General features: G+C 42.2%; 1 protein-coding gene across 1 annotated transcript; it reads right to left on the bottom strand.

Annotated features, from left to right (window-relative positions):
- Positions 1 to 1,854: 1,854 nt before the first annotated feature.
- LOC138959994 (cyclin-F-like) lies at positions 1,855 to 16,669 on the bottom strand. Its single transcript, XM_070331706.1, has 15 exons — positions 16,576 to 16,669; positions 14,644 to 14,828; positions 14,085 to 14,194; positions 13,704 to 13,771; positions 13,027 to 13,226; positions 11,484 to 11,657; positions 10,726 to 10,967; positions 9,609 to 9,773; positions 8,560 to 8,683; positions 8,082 to 8,262; positions 7,488 to 7,575; positions 6,671 to 6,773; positions 5,773 to 5,909; positions 4,533 to 4,651; positions 1,855 to 4,010 (listed from the first exon to the last, which is right to left on the bottom strand). Exons 1-15 carry the CDS (start codon positions 16,607 to 16,609, stop codon positions 2,263 to 2,265), a joined length of 3,678 nt encoding a protein of 1,225 aa, XP_070187807.1. The 5' UTR covers positions 16,610 to 16,669; the 3' UTR covers positions 1,855 to 2,262.
- Positions 16,670 to 21,474: the final 4,805 nt, after the last annotated feature.

The raw sequence follows: 21,474 nt of genomic DNA on the forward strand, positions 1-21,474 counted from the left end.
AGAGCTGTCTGGTTTTGTGGCTGCATATTAGTGTGACAATGTGCACTTTTAGTGCCCTTAAAGCCAAGTGCCTGTACAGCCAAGTGCGTGCCCTAACAGACTTTTGCCCTTACAGCAAGTAACCTAACAAACTTTCTGCGCCTTAGCAGACGACACAAACTCCTAGTCTACACAGCTTATTTACATCTGAGCGGCGGCCATGTTTTATTCCGCCTAAAATCTATTTTTAGATTGATTGAGTTGCACGTGCTAGTTTATGTAATCTAAGGCTATATATTACTTTTAGATGTCAATAATGAGTGGATATAGACATTATGTTGCTGTATGTTCGTGCTTAAGTACTTTTTAAAGCCCTGTTGTTCCTTAAATTGCTTTAATGTTTGATCAGCTTCGACCCAAACCCTCGACGCTACCTGAATTTTTGCACCCAGTAGGTGACGTCTGGAATTCATTTATTATCTCCATAATTGTAACTTTTTCGTAAATCTAACTTAGTGCACTTCATTTCTTATTCCCTTGAGATACTTTTTGAGTTAAAGTGCATTAATAAATGTTTGGATCAAGTAAATCAAAGTTTTCCTCAGTTTGACCGGTGTCTCGCTATGTGACGTCACACGCGTCATTTTGGCGACCTGTGTTTCTTTGTCAAGTTTTACGTCACATAACTTGTCATAAGTTCCATTTTACCGCAAGTATGACACATGTATGGAAAGTTCAGGAGTTCATTTTGTAATGGAGTGAATTGTATTTGGTACAGGGAGTGGTTTATTTGAGCAATCTTTATTTTGCTGGGTTTCGATCGTTAATTGGTCATGTGTTCTGAGTAATTAATCATAATTACTTTTTGATCTGGACTTCCCAAGTTATATTTTATAACATGGTTTAAAAGTATTTTTCATGCTGGTTTTATAGCAACAAACCGATTTCTAATGTGTGCATTTTTTGTAAAGTTATCAGCTGTCAAAGATCCTAAACAAACACAGATTTGGCTAGCATACGGTTCTAGACAGCCGTTCGGGGAGTATTCGAGAGCCGCTTCCAGTGTAGTCTGCGCGGACAGTATAAATAGCATCCCGGTACCAGCATAAGTATTCAGTTCGTGTCTCGACTCCGCTGACCACTCGCTGCGATAGACTTAGCCTTGACTCAGAGTAGTGTACTAGACCCAGGACAAAAGAGGCATATGCCCATTCAGTGGATTTAGAGTCAAGAGGATCATTTAATCCCAATGTAGATCAGTTGGCTTTTATGCACCTGTGATTGAACCTGTGTTGATGTCGGCAAAAGAAGGTTGAGTTCATTGTCATTGCGTGCTAGTTCCACGTGGGGTTTGAAATAAAACAATGAACCCCGCCATCCAGTCTGTTTGAGTTTGAGAGTGAGAGTGAACCTCCCCACATTAGTTATTAGAAATACAGGTCTGGGAATACACAATCACAATGATTCAGAAAAAACATACAATGCCAATGGAATATTTTATGGTGTCAAGATTATGAACTTTTGATGGAAAACATCATCCTAGGTACACATCTTCTCATAACTAATTATGCTAAAAAAATCCCCAGTGATGTCAAGAAATAAACGAGAGAGAGAGAGAGAGAGAGAGAGAGAGAGAGAGAGAGAGAGAGAGAGAGAGAGAGAGAGAGAGAGAGAGAGAGACAGAGAGAGACAGAGAGAAAATTAAGTGAGGGTTGTCTACTGAAATCACACATACTGTATGTGAAACTGGTTGTATAAATATAAAATAACATGCTGCCATGATTTAAATTATTAATTAGCTTAGACATAAACAATAGGAGTATCTTGATTCCACTCCCACAAATAAAAACAATTCAATCAAAAAAGCCCATGCTGTTGGTCATTATGCCATCATTATTTAATTGACGTGTGATCAAAGTAAAAGTTTTCACAATTATGATTGGTTCCTGTGCACATCTGCATATCTACTTTAAATTTAATAAAGAGGACAGAGATATAGAGCCCATGAAAAGAAAAAGAAAGTGAAAAAGACAGTATCAAGGAAAACTGGTCAAATAGCTCAGCCATGCCAACTATAAAAGCAATCAAGTTCGCCACACAAATGAAAATCTGATTTACTAGGAAACATGCACTTTTCAAACTTTGAAACTTCCCACCCCAAACCGTAACAAATGATCCAACATGGTCAAATATGATCCTCGTTTTCATGCAAATTTCAAAATCATTTGCGTGCACTGTAGTGCTAACCACGCCCCAACATGCCGTTTCAGAAATGAATAAACTTCAAGAATTTTGAGAACGAGACGAATGACGTCTCCGTCTTTTTGGCTGAAGAGAAACGAGATCGAGATCGTCACCGGTGTGAACAGGGGCATCTAAAGAACTCTCGCAGCCGAGTAGTTCTTGTCTACTGGTATCTGACCGGGTTTCAAGGACGGTATGACTGTCTGTGTATGGACTTTTTCTCTTCACCGGCTCAGCATTAAAGGCTTTTACAGGGGTTTTCACTTTGCTCTGCTCTTCCTGCAGTGAGGCAGGATCAGCATCAAGAAATTTCAACACAACTTGAGCTTGTGAGCGAAGGCTTTTACGTCTTGTCGACACCCCCTCAGCTCCGTCCCAAATGACGTATCCCTCGTCTTCTCGAAGGGGAGTCGATTCTGCAACAGGAAAAGCAAGGGATGAGGAAATTTGAGAACTTGTGCGAAGGCTTGATCTCTTTTGGAGCAAGTTGCTGTTCTCTTTGAAGGTATCCCAATCTTGTGCACCATCTTGACCAAAAATGAGCTGATTGCGTCCAGCCCCTATCATACAACTGTCCCTCTCCTGCATGGGAGTGGACTCCCCCTCAGGGAGGCCAAGGGGCAACGAGATATTACAACTTGTGCGAGAGCTTCTCCTTCTTGAAGGCTGGATATAATTTTTCTCACCATTGTCAGCCTGGGGAGGAAGGGTGCTCTGCACAGCGTCATCACTTGGAACAAAACAACCACTGTCCCAGATCACAAACGTGTCCCTCTCTTGAAGGGGAGTGGACTCGGCAACAGGAAGATCTAAAGCAACATGAGAGCTTGTACGGGAACATCTTGTGAGCAAGGCATTGTGTTTGACCACTTCAGAAACAGCACTCTGGCCACAGGGAACTACAGGGCAAAGCCGCATGGTTGCATTATCTGAAGCTTTACATATCGTCTGTTTCTTGGGTTCAGTGACTATTTCTGAGATCTGAATGGGTGTAAAACTGCCCAATCCCTTTGACCTGCGGCTGAGCTGGGCAAAGCATTGTGTGTTCTCCATCAGTTGAGCTTTGGATCCATGACACAGTGTTGAAACTTTACCGGGATGGTCTCTTGCTTTGGATTCCATCTCCGTTTCCTCATCCCTGACACCACAGAATTCCCTGACCTCGGCTCCATCGTGCGAGTCATCTTCGTCAGAGAGCAAGTCATCGGCCGCAGAAAATCCCAAGGACGCTTCATCATCTTCACGTGCATCTTCATCTTCAGCCACCTCCATCCTGTCGCCAGTTTTGTGTGATTGGTGACCATAGAACCGTGCCGATGGAATGCCGAGCCATTGCGGCGATAAACCGCTTCCTGAGGTGCCCGCAGTTACAGTGACAGAAGATGAGGTGCTTGTTGCAGGACACACGGATGTAAACGCCGAGTTCTGAGGTAGTGTAGAGTTGGGCGTAAAACTGAAAGACTGCACGGCTGAAGACGACACTGCACTTGAGGACAACAGTTTTGCCTGTGAAGACAGAACGTCAGGCGACTGAGAAGACGATGTACTCAGCGCTGGGGACGATCCCACACCAGACGTACTGCAGGATCTACAGGAGCAGTTTGAGACGCGGATCCTGGGAGCGAACGGAGATGAAAATGTGATCTGTGACCATCCCGGGATGTAGCTGTTGCTGCATTGGTTGGACATCTGAACGTACAGGGGATCGAGTTCAGACGATGGTTCCGAGAAAGGCTCCGTCCTTGGTTCATATTCATAGTCCTCGCTCCTTATGCTGCTGAAGGATACTGAAAAGAGAACCAAACTCAGTGGTCAGCAAGGCATAAAGATTGGTAAAACAATATAGAATGTATCGATTGAACTTTTGATTTTCCTTCTTCAAGACATGACGCCAGAGGACGGCTAAAACTCATATTTAGACGGAAAACCGAGACTTCAAAAGAGTGCATGTTTGTGTGCGTTCAACTGTAACAAAAATAAGATATCTGACTCAATATTGATCGATGCGTAAATGTTATTTGCATTATTGACAAAAATATGACAGTTGACAAAGATCTCTCTAGTCACTGTTCACTGTGACACCAGAGAACAATGGCTGACTGAACCTGTGTAAAATGTCATTCTGTTTACACATCAAGGGCTTTCAGTCAAAGTTCTTGTGAATGTTTGGTTTTGTCTTGAATGAAACATTCTAATAATTGAACCTTTCTGGCTTTTTGATACTTGATTTCGAACATCAGCAGTCGCTCGGTTTTGGATTTCATCAGCATGGACACTTAAAGAAATAAACCGAAGAGAAAAGAACTCACTATCAAAGGGATCAGTGTCGTCTTCATAGTCAGCCTCATAACCGCCCAGAGCATCATACTCCACGGGAGGAGTTGACGCCTCATCACGACTTGGACGTTCCATCATTCTCTCCGAGGTTCTGCAATAATTCATACACTTGTACAATAATCTGTTAAAATCTCCCTGTAAATTTCTTTGCCTTTGTATATAAAAAAAGAAGATACCTGTTATCACTGTTAACTTCTTTGCCTTTGAATATATAAAAAGAAGAAGATAGGCAACAATTTATTCAGTCCTTCCAATGGAAATTCAGAACAAGGGGTAGCGTTTTGCTACCATCCTGTATTGATACTGAGGATAACATATCCTGATTTTCTTTGAGGTAACCAGAATAACAACCACACAAAAGACTTCTGACTGGGCATACAAACTGCTGTTGAGCTATCCATATCAACACTCAAAATGTTCTATCACATAAGAGAAACAGTTTTTTTCTCACCGAACTCTCCCTGCTTTAAATGTAAATAAATAAGAGCAATCTCTATTTCATTGGAACCCCCTCTCACCCCCAAGTAAAGATTTCCTCCTTTCGCAGACGTTCTGTTAAAGGTACTGAACTTGTCAAATCCAGGTGCACGGAGCCCCTGGGGCTTTAAGGCATACCTCAGGCAGCTATCCATTAGAAGAACTAACGAGTTTCATTGAATTGCACCCAAAGAGTCAAGAACTGCGATTTTTTTACGAATTAATTTCGTACTCGGACCCAGCTGGTCTTGACCTATTTTTCAACGACCTAAAAATCTTTGAAAATCATGTCCGAAAAGGGAGAGAGTCTTAGGATGGAGGTCAATTTACAGAGGCTATTAAAGGCACCGTGCAGCTCACAGCCTTCGTTTTGCGTTTTTGTTGCAGCTGAGTGCATTTACAGTTCAAAAATCCTCCTATGGTAGTAAAACAAACCCAAAACTACCCAACGACGACATCTGTGAAGCTCGACAGTTTCTTGTTCACGCGAGTGCATAAATTAACCTAGTTATTACGTTGGTGTTTGGTCGGAGTTCAATTCAACTTGAGCGATTCCGGCCTCCATTTTGTTTTACACAAACTCATGATGACGTCTGACATAGTTTGCTTTAGTGACGTGTCTTTTTGTGCATGATGTGGTGATCTACCTGATCTAAATTTAGATTCAAAAATAGGTCAAGACCAGCCGGGTCCGAGTACGAAATTAATTCGTAAAAAAATCGCCTCGTGTCGTACCTTCTGGAGCGTCCCTTCCCACGCGACGGGGAGCAGATGAGTTCCTCAGCTTTGCGCAAGCTGAGCCTGGATTTTGCTTTCTGCACGACAGGGTCCACGATGCCAAGCTTGTCCTTCAGGTCCTCCTGGCTCACGGTCTGAAATAAAAAAGTAAAACATAAGTCTCGTCAAAGTAATATCAAAACATTTAGTCAATCTGAAATTAAAAGATTGTCTGTGAAATCCAGTCAAGACTAAACTTAGGCTAAATATTGGGGAAGACCCGTCCGGGGATGATACCTGGCAGTGGTCACCTGTAAAATTTCATAAACATTTTTCTTCAGTAGTTTTTTTTTAAAAATGTTTAAGTTTCTTTGAACTGCTCTACAATTATACATATGCAACGACAACAAAATAAAAAGTCTAATGATAGTCACATATTTTATTTTACTGCTTAGTCACAAAGATCTTCACTGAAAGTAAAAGGAAATTATACAGCGCTGAAAGTCCACGAAATGGTGCATTGGCCTTTGGCTAGTACTTCTCATAATTTACTAGACAGAGAGCACATTTTTGTATTTGTACTCGCCAAACCAACCATTTGTTTGAGCAACTTTACTCGCATTTGGCGAGTAGATTTACATTTCTACTCGCCATTTACATGTTTCTATTCGCCACTTTCAGGCCTGTTATAATTCATTAAAGCCATCCACACTCCCTTCCCAGTAAAACTAAAAGGACAACACACTGCAGAATTTAACCATTTTCAGCACTTAACAATGCTACTTCAGGAAGACTCAAGCGAGCCAAGGCATAACCCATGTCACCCTAAGCATACATAACAGCTACCAAGCTTTGATCTTAGGCCAATTGAAAGTAAATGGGCATAGAAGTGAGCAATGAAGCATTGAAATCTTACCTTGATTTCTGTCACTTTAAAGAGAGAGCTCTCATCACTGTAGCGTTCTTTCACTGCCTGCATAGGGAAATCCCGGTGGTCAAACTGTGTCCCCTCAAGCAAACTGAGGACAGAAAGACAGTGAAGGTAAGAAAAGAAATCTTCAATGTCAAGTGTTGTCATTGCACAAACATGGACATTTGTCTCTAAGCAGTTCAATAAGTTCTTTCTGAGAACAAAACAAAAGTCAAACCATCAACTTTTTTTGACTTTGGCAGGATAGGCTCGTCAAGCCTGGCAGGCAGCTATCCTAAGAGAAGACCACTCTGAATTCAAAACGAGGGTAGAGGAGGCTCATCATCCATGGAAGGAAACTCGTCTAGGAGAAGGAAAACTCCAAAATGAAACCCACGCAGTCCCTCGAAGACGGAACGGCACTGGCCTTTTTTAGGCGGGGAGCAGACCGGGTGCCTACGCTACCCTCGACAAATGGTTGTGTCATCAACAAATCAACGTGATGGTGTCGTCTTCATGGGTCGCAGCCAGGTGAAGACGGTGCCGGGCCCTCAGCCTCAAAGGGGCCCACCCAATGTGACTGGCGACTCCCACCCATCTGACGTGGCCGGGGATGGGCGGAGTAGAGCTACCGGCTACCAGATCAAAGTCAAACCATCAACAATGCAGTCATAAATACAAACAACAAAACATAATGTCTGGAACTTTAACCTAAACACATAGCAGAAGAATCTAAGCTCACATGGCTAATTACAGTTTTACTGAACAGAGAAACCATCAATCTGAGTTGTGTTATGAGTTGTGTAATGCAATGGACTCTCACCATTTCTCATGTATGTCAAAACAGCAGCACGTCAAATCCTGACGGCTGAATCCTGTCAAGTTCTCCAGAAGCTGCGGCCAGACCTCTTCTGCAAGTACAAAAGGCGAACAATTTGTAAAAGGTCCACTGAAACTGTAAGTCAGCCCTGAAAGTCCAACAAATGGTGTACTCGCCTCTGGCTAGTGATTCTGAAAATGTACTAGCCAGAGAGCAAACTTTACTTGCCAAACCAACAATTTGTTTCAGCGACTTTACTCGCATTTGGTGAGTATATGAACATTTTTACTCGCCAGTTACATCTTTTTACCCGCCATGGCGAGTAAAATACTCGCCACTTTCAGGCCTGTAAGACAGTAGTGAACCACTCACAGCGTTGCAACACAACACACACAAAAACAGGCCGTAATAGACAGGTGCTCACCATTGAAAGGCGAATGATATATAAAACAAAAGATGTCAGGGATTCATTGAGGTGGTCGTAACGGGCAGGTGGTCGTTAATTAGAGGTGGCCACAAGGGCAGCAAAAAAAAAAAAAAAAAAAAAAAAAAACCACACAAAAACAAACCCAACAGCTAGGGATTGAGAACACTCACCAGTGTCACTGAGAACACGGGCCAGCAGAACACAGCTAGCGCCAATCTCTGCAGGACTGTACTTGGCTAGATTGGTCTGCAGCATGCACAGCTCAGTGATGTAGTCCACCAGACACATACCGCGCTCGGTCAGCCCGCTCACTGGCTCCAGTGCATGGGCCAAGTCACTGGTCGTCAGGAACTGCAAGGACAAAACAACAAGCTTTAAAACAGAGTGGATTGGAATGCAACGAAAGCTACTGTCAAAAAGAATTGGTGCTGTTTTAAGCCTGTTCAGATGAAGCTGTTTTCTCGTGCATGGTATTCAAGCCCCACCCCCGTCACCATATTTGCTCGGTAATTCTGCAAGAAGTACTGATTACACTGAAACACCCGCACACCTGGGTAGCGTGACTCCTTTTGCTGCTAGCTTTCCACTGGGAAGAAGCAACTCAAATTTCAAGCAATTGGATAAAAAAGTAAAGTAAATGAAAATTACCTGAATATGGCCGTTGAGCAGTGCCATGATCTCTCCCATCATTCTGACCACATCGGAATAGGTGTACGTGTTGTCCGTCAGCCAGGCAGCTTCTTTGATCGTGATGATGTCTCGGGTCAAAAACCTGCAACCACATTGACTGTCCAGTTTACCTCATCAATGTCTAAATCCTGCAAATCTAACTTCTTTTCTCCAACCACAGAAAATAAAAATGCTTACAGAAAATTATCTTCACAGGAAGCTCACAAAATTAACTGCTTTTAACAAAGTCTTGTGTCTCTAGTACAAAGTAGCTGACAACACACCAACAATTCTCAAAAGCAAACAGAAATAGTCTGTAGATTTATTATGACTTTTATTTCTTTCACTATCTCTCAGCAGGGGTGGATCAGTTCATTTTATGGGGGAGGTTTCCAAAAGTATATTGTGAAGATATGGGTGTGAAGACGCAAAGCGCTGAGCCGACGGCGCAAAGCGCCTAGCTTGCTAGGGGGGTCCGGAAAATTTTGAAAAAAAAGGATGCAAAATGGTGCAATCTGAGGATAATCATTACCAGTTTCAGGCAGCAGATTTTGTCACTGATTAATACCCCAAAAAAAACCATAATTTAAAAAAAAAATTTTGGCCGGGGGGGGGGGGGTGTGTGTGTTTCCGGAAACCCCAGAACCCCCCCTGCTCAGTAACCATTGCTCTAATGTTCATAGTGTTGTAAAAGGCTCAGGTATTCCCATAACCAAATTAATCGTAATGGAGCTAGATGTTAGAGATGAGATCTCAACTTTTCCAGGGCCACCTCGCTGCCCTCGACCTAAATAGTATCAAGTACCCATTTCCAGCACTAACAAAAATAGGCTATGTATTCGGCCAGTGTGTGTGTGTGTGTGTGTGTGTGTGTGTGTGTGTGTGTGTGTGTGTGTGTGTGTGTGTGTGTGTGTGTGTGTGTGTCAGTCCTAGACCCCCAGAGTGAGAGGCAAGCACTCTTAACCGCTTTGCCACTCTGGCTTTCACAATGTTGAGAAAAAACCCACATATTTAAGACATAAACCTACCTGGAGCATATGACCATAGCAGAGATGCCGAGCAGCTGGACCTGAGCGCGACCGAAGTCGTGGATCATGAGACAGCGGTTGACGATGGCCACGGCGTTGTGGATGGCTTGGGTGGAGAAGTTCTTCATCGTGGCCACCTCCACCATCCAGTCCACCAAAATGTACCTGACACAGAAAAATATCAAATGATGCACATTTGAACAAACAAACAAAAAATACAAAAACAAAAAAATAGGAGCACTACCAGAAGGGAGACCGGCACGGTTGGCCTAGTGGTAAGGCGTCCGCCCCGTGATCGGGAGGTCGTGGGTTCGAACCCCGGCAGGGTCATACCTAAGACTTTAAAATTGGCAATCTAGTGGCTGCTCCGCCTGGCGTCTGGCATTATGGGGTTAGTGCTCGGACTGGTTGGTCCGGTGTCAGAATAATGTGACTGGGTGAGACATGAAGCCTGTGCTGCGACTTCTGTCTTGTGTGTGACGCACGTTATATGTCAAAGCAGCACCGCCCTGATATGGCCCTTCATGGTCGGCTGAGCGCTAAGCAAACGAACAAACCAGAAGGGAGGCGTCGAAATCAAAAGTATCATCAGCCCTGAAAGTCCAACAAATGGTGTACTCGCCTTTGGCTGGTGATTCTGAAAATGTACTAGCCAGAGAGCAAACTTTACTAGCCAAACCAACAATTTTGTTTCAGCAACTTTACTCGCATTTGGCGAGTAGATGAACATTTCAGAACTCCAACCCAAGTTTAAGAAAGTTTTGCTTGAAACGTATAAGAAAACATAAACAAATACCATACAAAGTTACATAATAAGTATTGGCGTTAACCGGTAATTACCGGTATTTTACCTGTTACAAATAGAAAATACCGGAACAAAAATGGCTACCGGTATGACCTATGGGTTGATTTTTGAACTACCGGTTTTATTCGCTGGTTAAACAACTAAACTAGTACTCTGAGTTGGACTCTTACTGGTTCCAATGACCAGATTACCGTTTTTTTCTGGACAGTTTGCATCATAAAAGTTTGCGTACCGGTTTAAAAACATTCTAGCGCCATCACTGGTTTATTTACCAATACTAAATTTCTGTTCTACTAATAATTAATTCCTTACCTCATAGATGCATTCAGTTCGTGCGGCGGATTGAGAACAGGAAGGAAGTTAACAGGAGTGGATGACTGGAAGACTTCTTTGGTAAAGGAGTAGGCTTGCTGAGATGTGATCCCCCCGAACCTCCCCACGGCATAGCACTCGCACAGCCACAGCTTGGCCTTGATGCTGTTGTGATGCAACACTATGCCGCGCAGCTGTCGCATCGCCTCAAGCTCTCTGCCAGACTCCATTGTCTGTGAAGGCTGAAAGACAGAAAACACATAAATCATTAAACGCCTGTCCAAAGCTGTTCCTGGCTTGTATTTCAGTTCAGGAAGGGGTGAGTTAAAAATAGCCAAGACAGAGGAATTCATTTGGCTACCAACAGCTGCGGGGTCCTGATTTGGCCTATATGGTCCGCTGGACCCATAAAGCAACAACTAACTAACTAACCAACAGCTGCAGCCAGCACTCATAAGCTTGCTTGCTTGTTATACCCAAATGCTTCTGCGCTATACCAGGAGATAGGAAGCTGGCACCAAATGAACTTGCAGCTGTGTTATCTGTGATGTGGCAGAAGGATGAGTTTTTAAAAATAGCTCAGCCTGCCAGCAGCTAAAGAGACAGAAATGAAGCCCTGGGAACAGCTGTGTGTAAAATGTGGGTTGAAAATGTTCAGCTACTCTGAGCAATTGCACTGAAGTACTTCTGCTAAGTTCAGTCCAAATTCTGTGTTCCAACTTCACTCAAGCATGCAAAGACAAATTCCATATATTCACCTTTCCGAGAGTTCTGAGCCCACCGAACTTGTTCATCCATAGCATGAGCTGAGCCTCCACTGAACCGTTGCAGACAGCACGCTCCAAGTACACGTCTGCCTCTTTGTGATCATCCATCAGAGTCAGAATGTTTCCAATGCTGAACGCAGATGCAGCAGCACCCCGAGAAATTTTCTGCAATGAGATACACATACGATTACTCTACGATCTATTTTATTCTAAAAAGATGTCAAAATTATTTAACAACTACATCTCATTTTTCACATTTTGAAGCACCCCTAGATATCCTTGCCAGGAAAGTTTGCAGTGATTTGAAACAAGTTTCAACCAAGCAGGAATGAGAAAACAAAAACTGGCACTCCAAGTCAATCAAAGAAAATCCCCCATGCGATAGAGCTGAAATTTGGCTAGATAACCAGGTTTGTGGAATGTGTTATGTAAACTATTCTTGGGTAGACAATGAGAGCACAGTTCTACAGTAGGATCTAAGATGTCTCCTCCCAAGAGATGGGGGGGCACCTCGTACGTGAACAGAGTGTGATGTCCCTTTGTAAAATAAATGCCATGAGAGGCCACCTGCAAAGTAGGGACACTTTCAGCTGTCCTCAACACATTGAGTAGCTACCCTGTATGGTACCACAGGGTTTCATTTACTAGTGCGCCTAGCGCCATTGGCGCATAACATCTCAACAGGCATGAAAACTGAAAATAAAAAAAATACTGAAAACAAAAAGCGCCAAGACTTCAAGGGTGCAATTTGGTGCAATCTGGGGCTATCTGAGCCTTAAAATTGGATTCAAACATGGCCCCAAAACTATTTTATTATAACTATGGCTAGGAAAAAAAAAAAAAACCAAACAAACAAAACCCGGAAAAATACGGAAAATAAAAAAAATACGGTTTATTTTTTTCAAAAATACGGAAAATACGGAGAATTTTCATGCCTGTCTCAAAATGTCCCATTGGATTTCCCTTCAGTGCGTCGAAGGGCGCACTGAGATTACGTACTACTGCGCCACCTCATGCACACTTTTCACGGGAGTACAGTGTTCGGAATGACCTATAAGCCTAACGCGCACCAAGCTGAGCAACTTGCGAGTTTGTGAAACGCGCTATGATTGGCTTTTTAAATGTAATTCATTAGTATTCAACCAATCCTGCGAACTATCTGTGCTTGCACGTTTACTTCTCTGGAAACTGTCAACAGAAGCGATATCGATTAACCCCCCCCACCCCCCACCCCAAACCTGATACACTTGCAAATTATCATATTACCATATGGCACCAAATAGTACTATTTTGCATCTTTCAACAAAAGCATTTTCGGACCGCCTAGCCTGTTTTGCGCGTTTTGCCTTTGACTTTGTAATGTCCCATCAGAATTTGGTTGAGGGGGACAAATGCCCCATTGTCTTTTTCTTCCAGGCTACCAAATCCTGTTTGTTTGAACCCCAAGTAACATGATCAAACAACTATTTAAGTACATCAGAACATCAGAAAATTCTATGCAAGACCCAGAGATACTACTACACTGAAATATTACCTGAGATTTTTCTTTTTCAGACTGTTGCTTCATGGCCTCAAAGACATAGGCCTTGCAGCTGAGGCCGTTGGAGGCCCATGGAGGCCGAATGAAGATCCACGTGAAAGGGTCGGCTGTGGTCTGTCGCTCAGCTTGGTAGAAGTGATCTGTCGCCTGTCTGGCCTTCTCTTCAATTGATATGCCCTTTTCTGCCTCTGACACTGGCAACAGACAACGGCATTGACATTCAGACTAAATCAAATGAATTTCTAGAGATTGTTGCAAGTTTTTTCGTTGTGGTTCATCTACCTGTGCGCAATGTGATCAAAGCCTACTTTACTCACCGTTTAAGGAAACTTATAAAACTACAGAAACTATCATTATTATGCAGTCTTCTCTGAACACAATCCAAGAAAAGGACATTTTTGCTGGTTCAGTCATGTTATACAATAATACATGTATTATAAGTGCCATTGCTTATTGATGTATATTTTCCCATGTTTTGTAAGGCGTCATTTACTGCGAATTGTAATTATTTGTTGGTTATTTCTCACCCTCCCCCATGCGTTTTCGAGCCATTGTAAAGCGCTTTGAGCTGTGGAGAAGCGCTATATAAATGTTTTGTCATTATTTATATCCATTTTCTGTGAATCTCAGGTGTCTCAATAAAAAATTGACAAGAGAGGTCCAGCACTTACATCCTTCATTGTAGAGTTTGGCAATTGCTAGTTTCACGGAAGCTTCAAAGTTGCCACTGGCAGCGGCCCTGTAAAAAAGCAACAAAATGAAATCAATTCCATAGTTAGACAGACGTGTTTGACAATTCATCGTGATAAAATAGTCAATGGTTGTACGGTGACAAGAACCTGTGTGGTTAGTATGACATTTTGAACATAGTACGCTTTCTCAGTTTCTGCCATTTGCTCATACAACAAGAAAATTACTATTCAAATTTACTTGTCAGGGATCCATTGGACCGGGTGCAATGTAAGTCCCAGAAGCACTGAGAAAAATAAAGACGCTTCGTGTAAGTTAAGCGCGTGTCTATACTCATGCAATTTCTCATTCAATGCACTCACTTGTTGAAAACGCTGAGGTTCCCTTCCGTAAGAGGCCATGAGTTGAAGAAAGTAGCATGGGCCCATAAACAGGAACTGCTGTCCACAACCTCATGAAATAGTGTGCACACCTGCAACACAAACAATCCACGTTTTGACACACGTGTATGCAGGCCTGCATTGACAAAAATAAAAACACACACAAAGCAAGTTATTTTCAGACCGTCTCAGCCGGGATGAGAAAAGGCTGAGTTTCCAAAATCAGGAAATTGACTTGCAGCTAATATAATGGTCCAAATCAATTCAGTTGAAAAAAAAAACCCACAAAAATATATTGTCTTTTCTTGGTTGGGGTGGGTTAAAAATTCAAGAAACTTGAAAAAAATAGTTGTTCTTCTTCTTCGTTCATGGGCTGAAACTCCAACGGCTTTTATGTGTATGATCGTTTTTACCACGCCGTTTAGGCAGCCATACGCCGCTTTCGGGGGAGAAATAGTTGTTCAAAGGAGGAATTCTCGATGAGAATTCAAATCCCGTTCTCACTATCAGTTATGCAACCCAAAACCTTATCAGAACTCACCTGTCTGAGAGACAGAAGGTCACGGATATGAACACCCTTGAAGACGTGAACCAGAAGTTCTGGCGACAGATGACAGACAGTGAAACTGCTGCGTGTCCGCGGTCTTTCGTACTGGCCATGTTGTGGTGCGGAGTTCCCGTCTGGTGGTAACCGCTGCATCTGGCTTGGCCCTAATCTAGTTGAGACTGAAACACAGAATAGACTGTTTAAGTTTAACACCATCATTAATATGCTTCAATGTAAATTATATTGCGACCAAATATTTACAACTCATGTTGTTTGGGTATAAATTGTAAAGACCAGGAATTTGCTGGAATTGTTGGAACAACTCGGGAATACATGTTTTTCAGGGTTTTTAAAATTCACTACAACTTTATTATTTGAAAGTAAAACAAACAGAAATTGTTATATTCAAAGGAACAACCCTGCAACTTACAGATGAACTGAAAACATTCAACTTAACCTTCACCGGATCACGCGTTGGACTACACAGTCCGGATGATGTGGGTCGTGTACAACCCATACTTCCCAACGTAAAAAGTATGGGTCGCACACGACCCACGCCATCCGAATAGGGATAAATATTTTGTTGCCTCTTTGCAGAGTATGGGTCGTGTACGACCCACGCCATCCGCATAAGGATAAACAGCATAAAATTCCTTATGTAATTCCATATGGGTCGTCCACGACCTACATCATCCGGACTGTGTAGTTCAAATTACGTCATCGTTTATTTGTTTGTTTACAAAGATATTCTTTCAAAAGTTGGGCAATGAGAAGGTCGTATGGTGATTAGAGATTACATGAAGTCTCAATTAAAAACTCCAAATAGTTTCAGAGATAAAGACGATTTTGTGAGGCTCTGGGTCGTCCATGACCCACGAAGCACAGTGAAGGTTAATAAGTTTGCAGCTGAATGACTGAATTATGCATCGAAAATTGAATTGGAAGTTGGTGCTTATTCATGCTAAACAACAAAACTCATAGCTTAAATCTTCCTGCAGACATGAGATGGTAATGAATATTAACTAACTCGCTAATATGAAGTACAGCACATAGTCATAGGTGCACTATCTGCTTAATGTCTTGTCCCTTGAGAAAGAGGATTTTACTTTTATTGGAACTGGAAGACACATAAACAGTTGAATGAAATACAAACTTTGAAGAAATCACGGAAACTGTCCCATCACTCATTTTAGTTTGTGAGACATAATAATTTCCATGAAACCAAAATTAACTGGCACAAGTTTTAGTCATGGAGTGGAACTATAGTACTGGAGTGGAAGTTTAGCTCCAAATTGCTAAATCAACTGGTCTTGAAGTTCAATGGTCGAGGGATTCTAAAGGGAGTACCAGCACTTTGAAAATGAGCAGCAAAAAGTACAACACTGTAAAAGTTCTTTCTGCTTCTGTCAGAGCATTCTTTTAGTGCCTGCATTTCAATACCTGGGGCTGATGCAAGTCTTTGCACGAACGACTACACACTTTTAAGTGAACAGTAAAATTAGATGTCAAGGCTTTGCAATGGAAGCATAAGCAAATTCACGGACGAAAATAAACTGGTGCACTTCTGACCCAAATTTCAAAAGCATCAGCATGTAGTGATGTAGCGAAGTGGGCCGGGCCCTGTTGAATGTTCCCTCCACAAATATTCGATTCTGTCAATTGTGCCGCAAAAGAAAACTGACAAATAGTGCCCCGAATACCAAAAGTTCCAAGAAAAACACATCATACACAGACATAATGAAGACCCAGTGATCGTTCAAGGTTAATTGGCTTCATTATCGATCGATTATTAGCGCAGTGGGAGCCAAGAGGGAGGGAATTCCCTAACTGGCCAAGTTCAAGTCGCACGATGTTTTGCTTGCAAAAAGTTTCTCACAAGCGGTATTACCCCATTTCCTCCTCCATTTACATTCCGAAACGACTTACCTTGTGTTTCCTGATCCCCAGTTTCTTGTTGCATTGGTGGTTCCAATGCAAGACGAAAAAAAGTTGAAAGATTGTGTGCAAAGGCGCTCCTCGCCTCTCCCCTTCAAACGAAAACCAAACTTAGCTACACAACTGTAACGGCGGCTCTGATTGGTCCGTTGGCTATGACGCTTCAAACAACACGGCGGGTCTCCCACGCGTTGAGCGGGTCACGGGAAGCTCAAATTCAAATTCGACAGGGCACGCATCGGGCGGATTTCGCACATGTTTTGAATTTGCCGAGTCGTTCCAGTTTCCCGTTATTGTTGCATAAACTGAATTTGAAATGGCGTCACTTCCGAAGTGTAAAAATGAAATACAAATGGACATTTTAATGATACCAGTAGTGTGTTATATGATTGTCGCGTGCCGAAAAAAGCGTGTACATTACCCCACAGGCACGCGAACAGTTGTCCCTGTTGGGCTGATTTTGTGGATGGGTTGTAAGCATACGGACAGGTTAATGTCTACATGCACGGGTATGCTGAACTTGAAATAATAATTCAAACAGTTTGGTGCGTGCATTACAGGGCCGGACTACCGGGGGGGTTATGGGGGTTGCGCAACCCCCCCCCTAGCCTAAACATGTACCTTACTTATTTAATTTTTTTTTTATTATTGCTTATTTTATGCCGTTTCATGCAAGGAGCGACCATTTTCCTATCTCAGAATATGACCTACCCGTCAGCTTCAGGGGGCTTCGCCCCCTGACCCCCACAACGAGGGGGGGGGGGGGGTATGGGTTCTAGGGTTTCCGGACCCCCCCCCCAGCCAAAAAATAAAAATATTGAATGAGGTATGCATTTCTTTATTTTACATTGAGTTTCAATTTTTAGGGTATTAATCAGTGACAAAATCTGCTGCCTGAAACTGGTAATGATCATCCTCAGAATGCACCAGATTGCACCATTTTGCATCCTTTTTTTCAAAAATTTCCGGGGGGGCATGCCCCCGGACCCCCCTAGAAAGCTCGGCGCTTTGCGCCGTCGGCTCGGCGCTTCGCGCCTTCACACCCATATCTTCACAATATACTTTTGAACAAAAACAGTCATAAAATGAACTGATCCGCCCCTGCCGCCAGGGGGGACATCCCCCTGGGCCACCACTGGCAACCCCCCCCCTCCTCTTCGCCTAGTCCGGCCCTGCATTAGTATAATTATCAGGGCCGGACCCAGGGGGGGGTTCCAGGGGTTCCGGAACCCCACCCCTGGAAAAAGCATGTACCTTGCTTTGAGTGGTTTTTTTTTTTTTTTTTTTAAATAAATTTTGTCTGTGTCTCTAACAAATTTTATTCAATGTGAAATCCGATGAGAAAAAGGTACCCCCCCCCCCCCCCACAATGCTGCTCTTAACCCTCAAAACAAGGCCCAGAATGCACCAGATTGCACAGATTTTAACCGTTTTTCAAAAATTTTCCGGGGGAGCATGCCCCCGGACCCCCCTAGTTTGCGCGCCTGCTTTGCAGGCGCGCGCTTGTGGTTTCGCCACTTCGCTGATTTGCCCCCCCCCCCCCCCAAAAAAAGGAGGAACCCCCCCTTACAACTCATTTGGTCCGGCCCTGATTATATACTTCACAAAGTAACCGTTCCAAAAGTGGGATGATCCGCTGACTGACTAGCCGGGTCATGTTCTAGACTTCACAATGCGCCTGTGGCTCGCGCTTTCAGTCCGGACTCATAAAAAAGGCAGGAACCAATACAAACAAGTCGCGTAAGGCGAAAATACAATATTTAGTCAAGTAGCTGAGGCTCACAGAATGAAACTGAACGCAACGCAACGCAGCAAGACCGTATACTCGTAGCATCGTCACTCCACCGCCCGTGGCAAAGGCAGTGCCCGTGGAATTGACAAGAAGAGCGGGATATTCGTTGCGCTGCTCAAGGCAAAGAAACTACAATACAGTGTTTGGCTGAGGATAGCACGCTTTTCTGTACCTCTCTTCGTTTTAACTTTCTGAGCGTGTTTTTAATCCAAACATATCATATCTATATGTTTTTGGAATCAAGAACCGACAAGGAATAAGATGAAAGTGTTTTTAAAACGATTTCGAAAAAAAAATTTTGATAATAATTTTTATATATTTAATTTTCAGAGCTTGTTTTTAATCCGAATATAACATATTTATATGTTTTTGGAATCAGCAAATGATGGAGAATAAGATAAACGTAAATTTGGATCGTTTTATAAATTTTTATTTTTTTTTACAATTTTCCGATTTTTAATGACCAAAGTCATTAATTAATTTTTAAGCCACCAAGCTGAAATGCAATACCGAACCCCGGGCTTCGTCGAAGATTACTTGACCAAAATTTCAACCAATTTGGTTGAAAAATGAGGGCGTGACAGTGCTGCCTCAACTTTCACGAAAAGCCGGATATGACGTCATCAAAGACATTTATCAAAAAAATGAAAAAAACGTTCGGGGATTTCATACCCAGGAACTCTCATGTCAAATTTCATAAAGATCGGTCCAGTAGTTTAGTCTGAATCGCTCTACACACACACACACACACACGCACAGACAGACAGACAGACAGACAGACACACATACACCATACCCTCGTTTCGATTCCCCCTCGATGTTAAAATATTTAGTCAAAACTTGACTAAATATAAAAAGGAGTTTAAGTCAACTCAGAGGGGAGTCTGATAATTACTGTCCCTGTGAGAGATAGACTGTTCTTCAGTATTTCTTTAAATTGTCCGCAGTAACTTCCCTAACCAATTATCGTACGCGTACAATGCCGCCATGGTTGCCTGGTAACATAGTCGATACTAGTGTGCATAACGGGATCGGTTGCGAAAGCTCGTGTGTACAGAGATAGTAGCATATCAGATCTCTGATGTGTAGTGTACACGTGTGTGTGTATGTGTGTTTGTACAGGAACAATTGTTTTAGTAAATTTGACAAATTGTTCCATTTCATGGGACGTTTGTAACTTTTCTGAATTTTGCATGCTGTTTTTGTTTAAACTTTAAACAATTTTTACTTAACAGGCCAGGAAAAACAGACTCAGTAAATTTGTTTATGTTATTTTTCAGTTTTTAATTTTATATTCTTTTTTAAATGGATTTAATAAAAAGATTGGTGTAAGTAAAGTTGACAAATTTTTCACTTTTAGGAAATTCGTCAATGGTCTTTTGAGATTCATAAGAAATTCGTAAACTTCTTGAATTTTGCATGCTGATTCTTGATGATTTTGCTACACATGAAAATAGTTTTAGTAAATTTGTCAAATCATATATTTCTAGGCTATTTCTTAACTTTGACTTTTCCATTCTGTTACTAAACAGGAAAATTGGTGTTTGTTCATTTGTCTAATTCTTCAGATTTCTCACAAATGTCATGGTCATTTGGATTATTTTACTTGATATAAAAAAAATGATCCTAGTGCATGTGTCAGTCAGGTTAACCCTACCTCAACAGATTCACAAGGGGGGGGGGGGGGGAGAGAGAGAGAGAGAGAAGAGACACACAAAGACAGAAAGATACAGTGACAGGACTCGTGACAGATACAGGGGGAGGGGGGGGGGGGAAGAGAGAGTAACAGAGACCATGAGAGAGATACCGAGAGAGTCGGAGAGAGAGGAATACAGATATATAGACAGAATGAGAGAGAGCGAATGAGCCATTCAGTGAAAGACAGAAACATAAAGAAACAAAGTGGGACAGAGAGATTGAGCGAGACAGAGATTGTAAGGGAGAAAGGGAGACTGAGAGAGAGAGAGAGAGAGAGAGAGAGAGAGAGAGAGAGAGAGAGAGAGAGAGAGAGAGAGAGAGAAACAGAGGCAGAGCGGAGAGAGATAGACATTGAGAGACAAGAGAGGGACACAGAGATAAGGACAGAATGAGAGACATAAACTGAGCAAAACAATTATTGCACCCATTTTCGTACCCCAACTAAAACATTTATTTCCGTGTCATTTCATTCGAACTTTATGTGCCATTCAAGGCCTTTCACTTGGCTAAATTGCACACTTTTCGGATCAAAGATTTAGTGTTATAGGTATCACGTGACCGCCGCCGAAGTAAGGGTACCCCCAAAATCGACCTGACAAAAACGTCAGGTACCAATTACAAAATCGACACAAGTTCAGAATAGGCTTCACTTGGCAACCTTTACATACGAGGAGAAAGCAAAATCAATTATCCATCCAGGACAGGTTGTTTTGATTTGCTATATTGCGTATCTCTTGTGTAATGTCATTTCTATTGATGCAGGTGTGGAGCGCATGAGCAGTAGAAAACGAGAGGTTTTTGCGTCCAATTTGAGGGATACCATGACAAAAAGCGTAGTATTTCATCAATGCCTGAATAGATTGCTTTGAAACTTTCAGGATTTTAAGTCTGTCAATTTTCATGCTATCAAATTGAAATGTTGGTCAAGCAATCTTTGGCCAAGTCCGGTTAATGTGATTCTATTAATTTTCAGCTCGGAAGCTTGAAAATCAATTCATGGGTTGTACGTTAAAATTTTCAAAATCTTAATTAGATTGACATTTCCATAACACATTCAAAAAAGATTGCAATGTATTCTTTATTCACTGACTCCAAGAATATATAGATATGTCATGTTTACTCGCACTGTGGTGACCTAATTTTTCCATGCAATCAAATTGAAATTTTGGTCAAGCAATCTTTGGCCCAGTCAAATGTTCAAAATCTTAATTAAAATTAAACTTTCAATAACAAATTCAAACAAGTCGAGTAAGGCGAAATTACTACATTTAGTCAAGCTGTCGAACTCACAGAATGAAACACACTGCATTTTTTCACCAAGACCGTATAGCATTGTCAGTCCCACACTCGGGGAAAAGGCAGTGAAATTGACAAGGCAGTATAGCGCGGTAGTGGTTGCG

The sequence above is a fragment of the Littorina saxatilis genome, linkage group LG2 (assembly GCF_037325665.1).
Source record: "Littorina saxatilis isolate snail1 linkage group LG2, US_GU_Lsax_2.0, whole genome shotgun sequence".
Taxonomy (NCBI): domain Eukaryota; kingdom Metazoa; phylum Mollusca; class Gastropoda; order Littorinimorpha; family Littorinidae; genus Littorina; species Littorina saxatilis.

Coding starts and splice junctions, on each gene's coding strand:
- LOC138959994 (XM_070331706.1), bottom strand. CDS start 16,609: ATGCAACAAGAAACTGGGGATCAGGAAACACAAG. Junction 10,968..11,483: donor GGCTCAGAACTCTCGGAAAG/GTGAATATATGG, acceptor TCTGTCTTTCAG/CCTTCACAGACAATGGAGTC. Junction 8,263..8,559: donor TGCTCAACGGCCATATTCAG/GTAATTTTCATT, acceptor TTGTCCTTGCAG/TTCCTGACGACCAGTGACTT.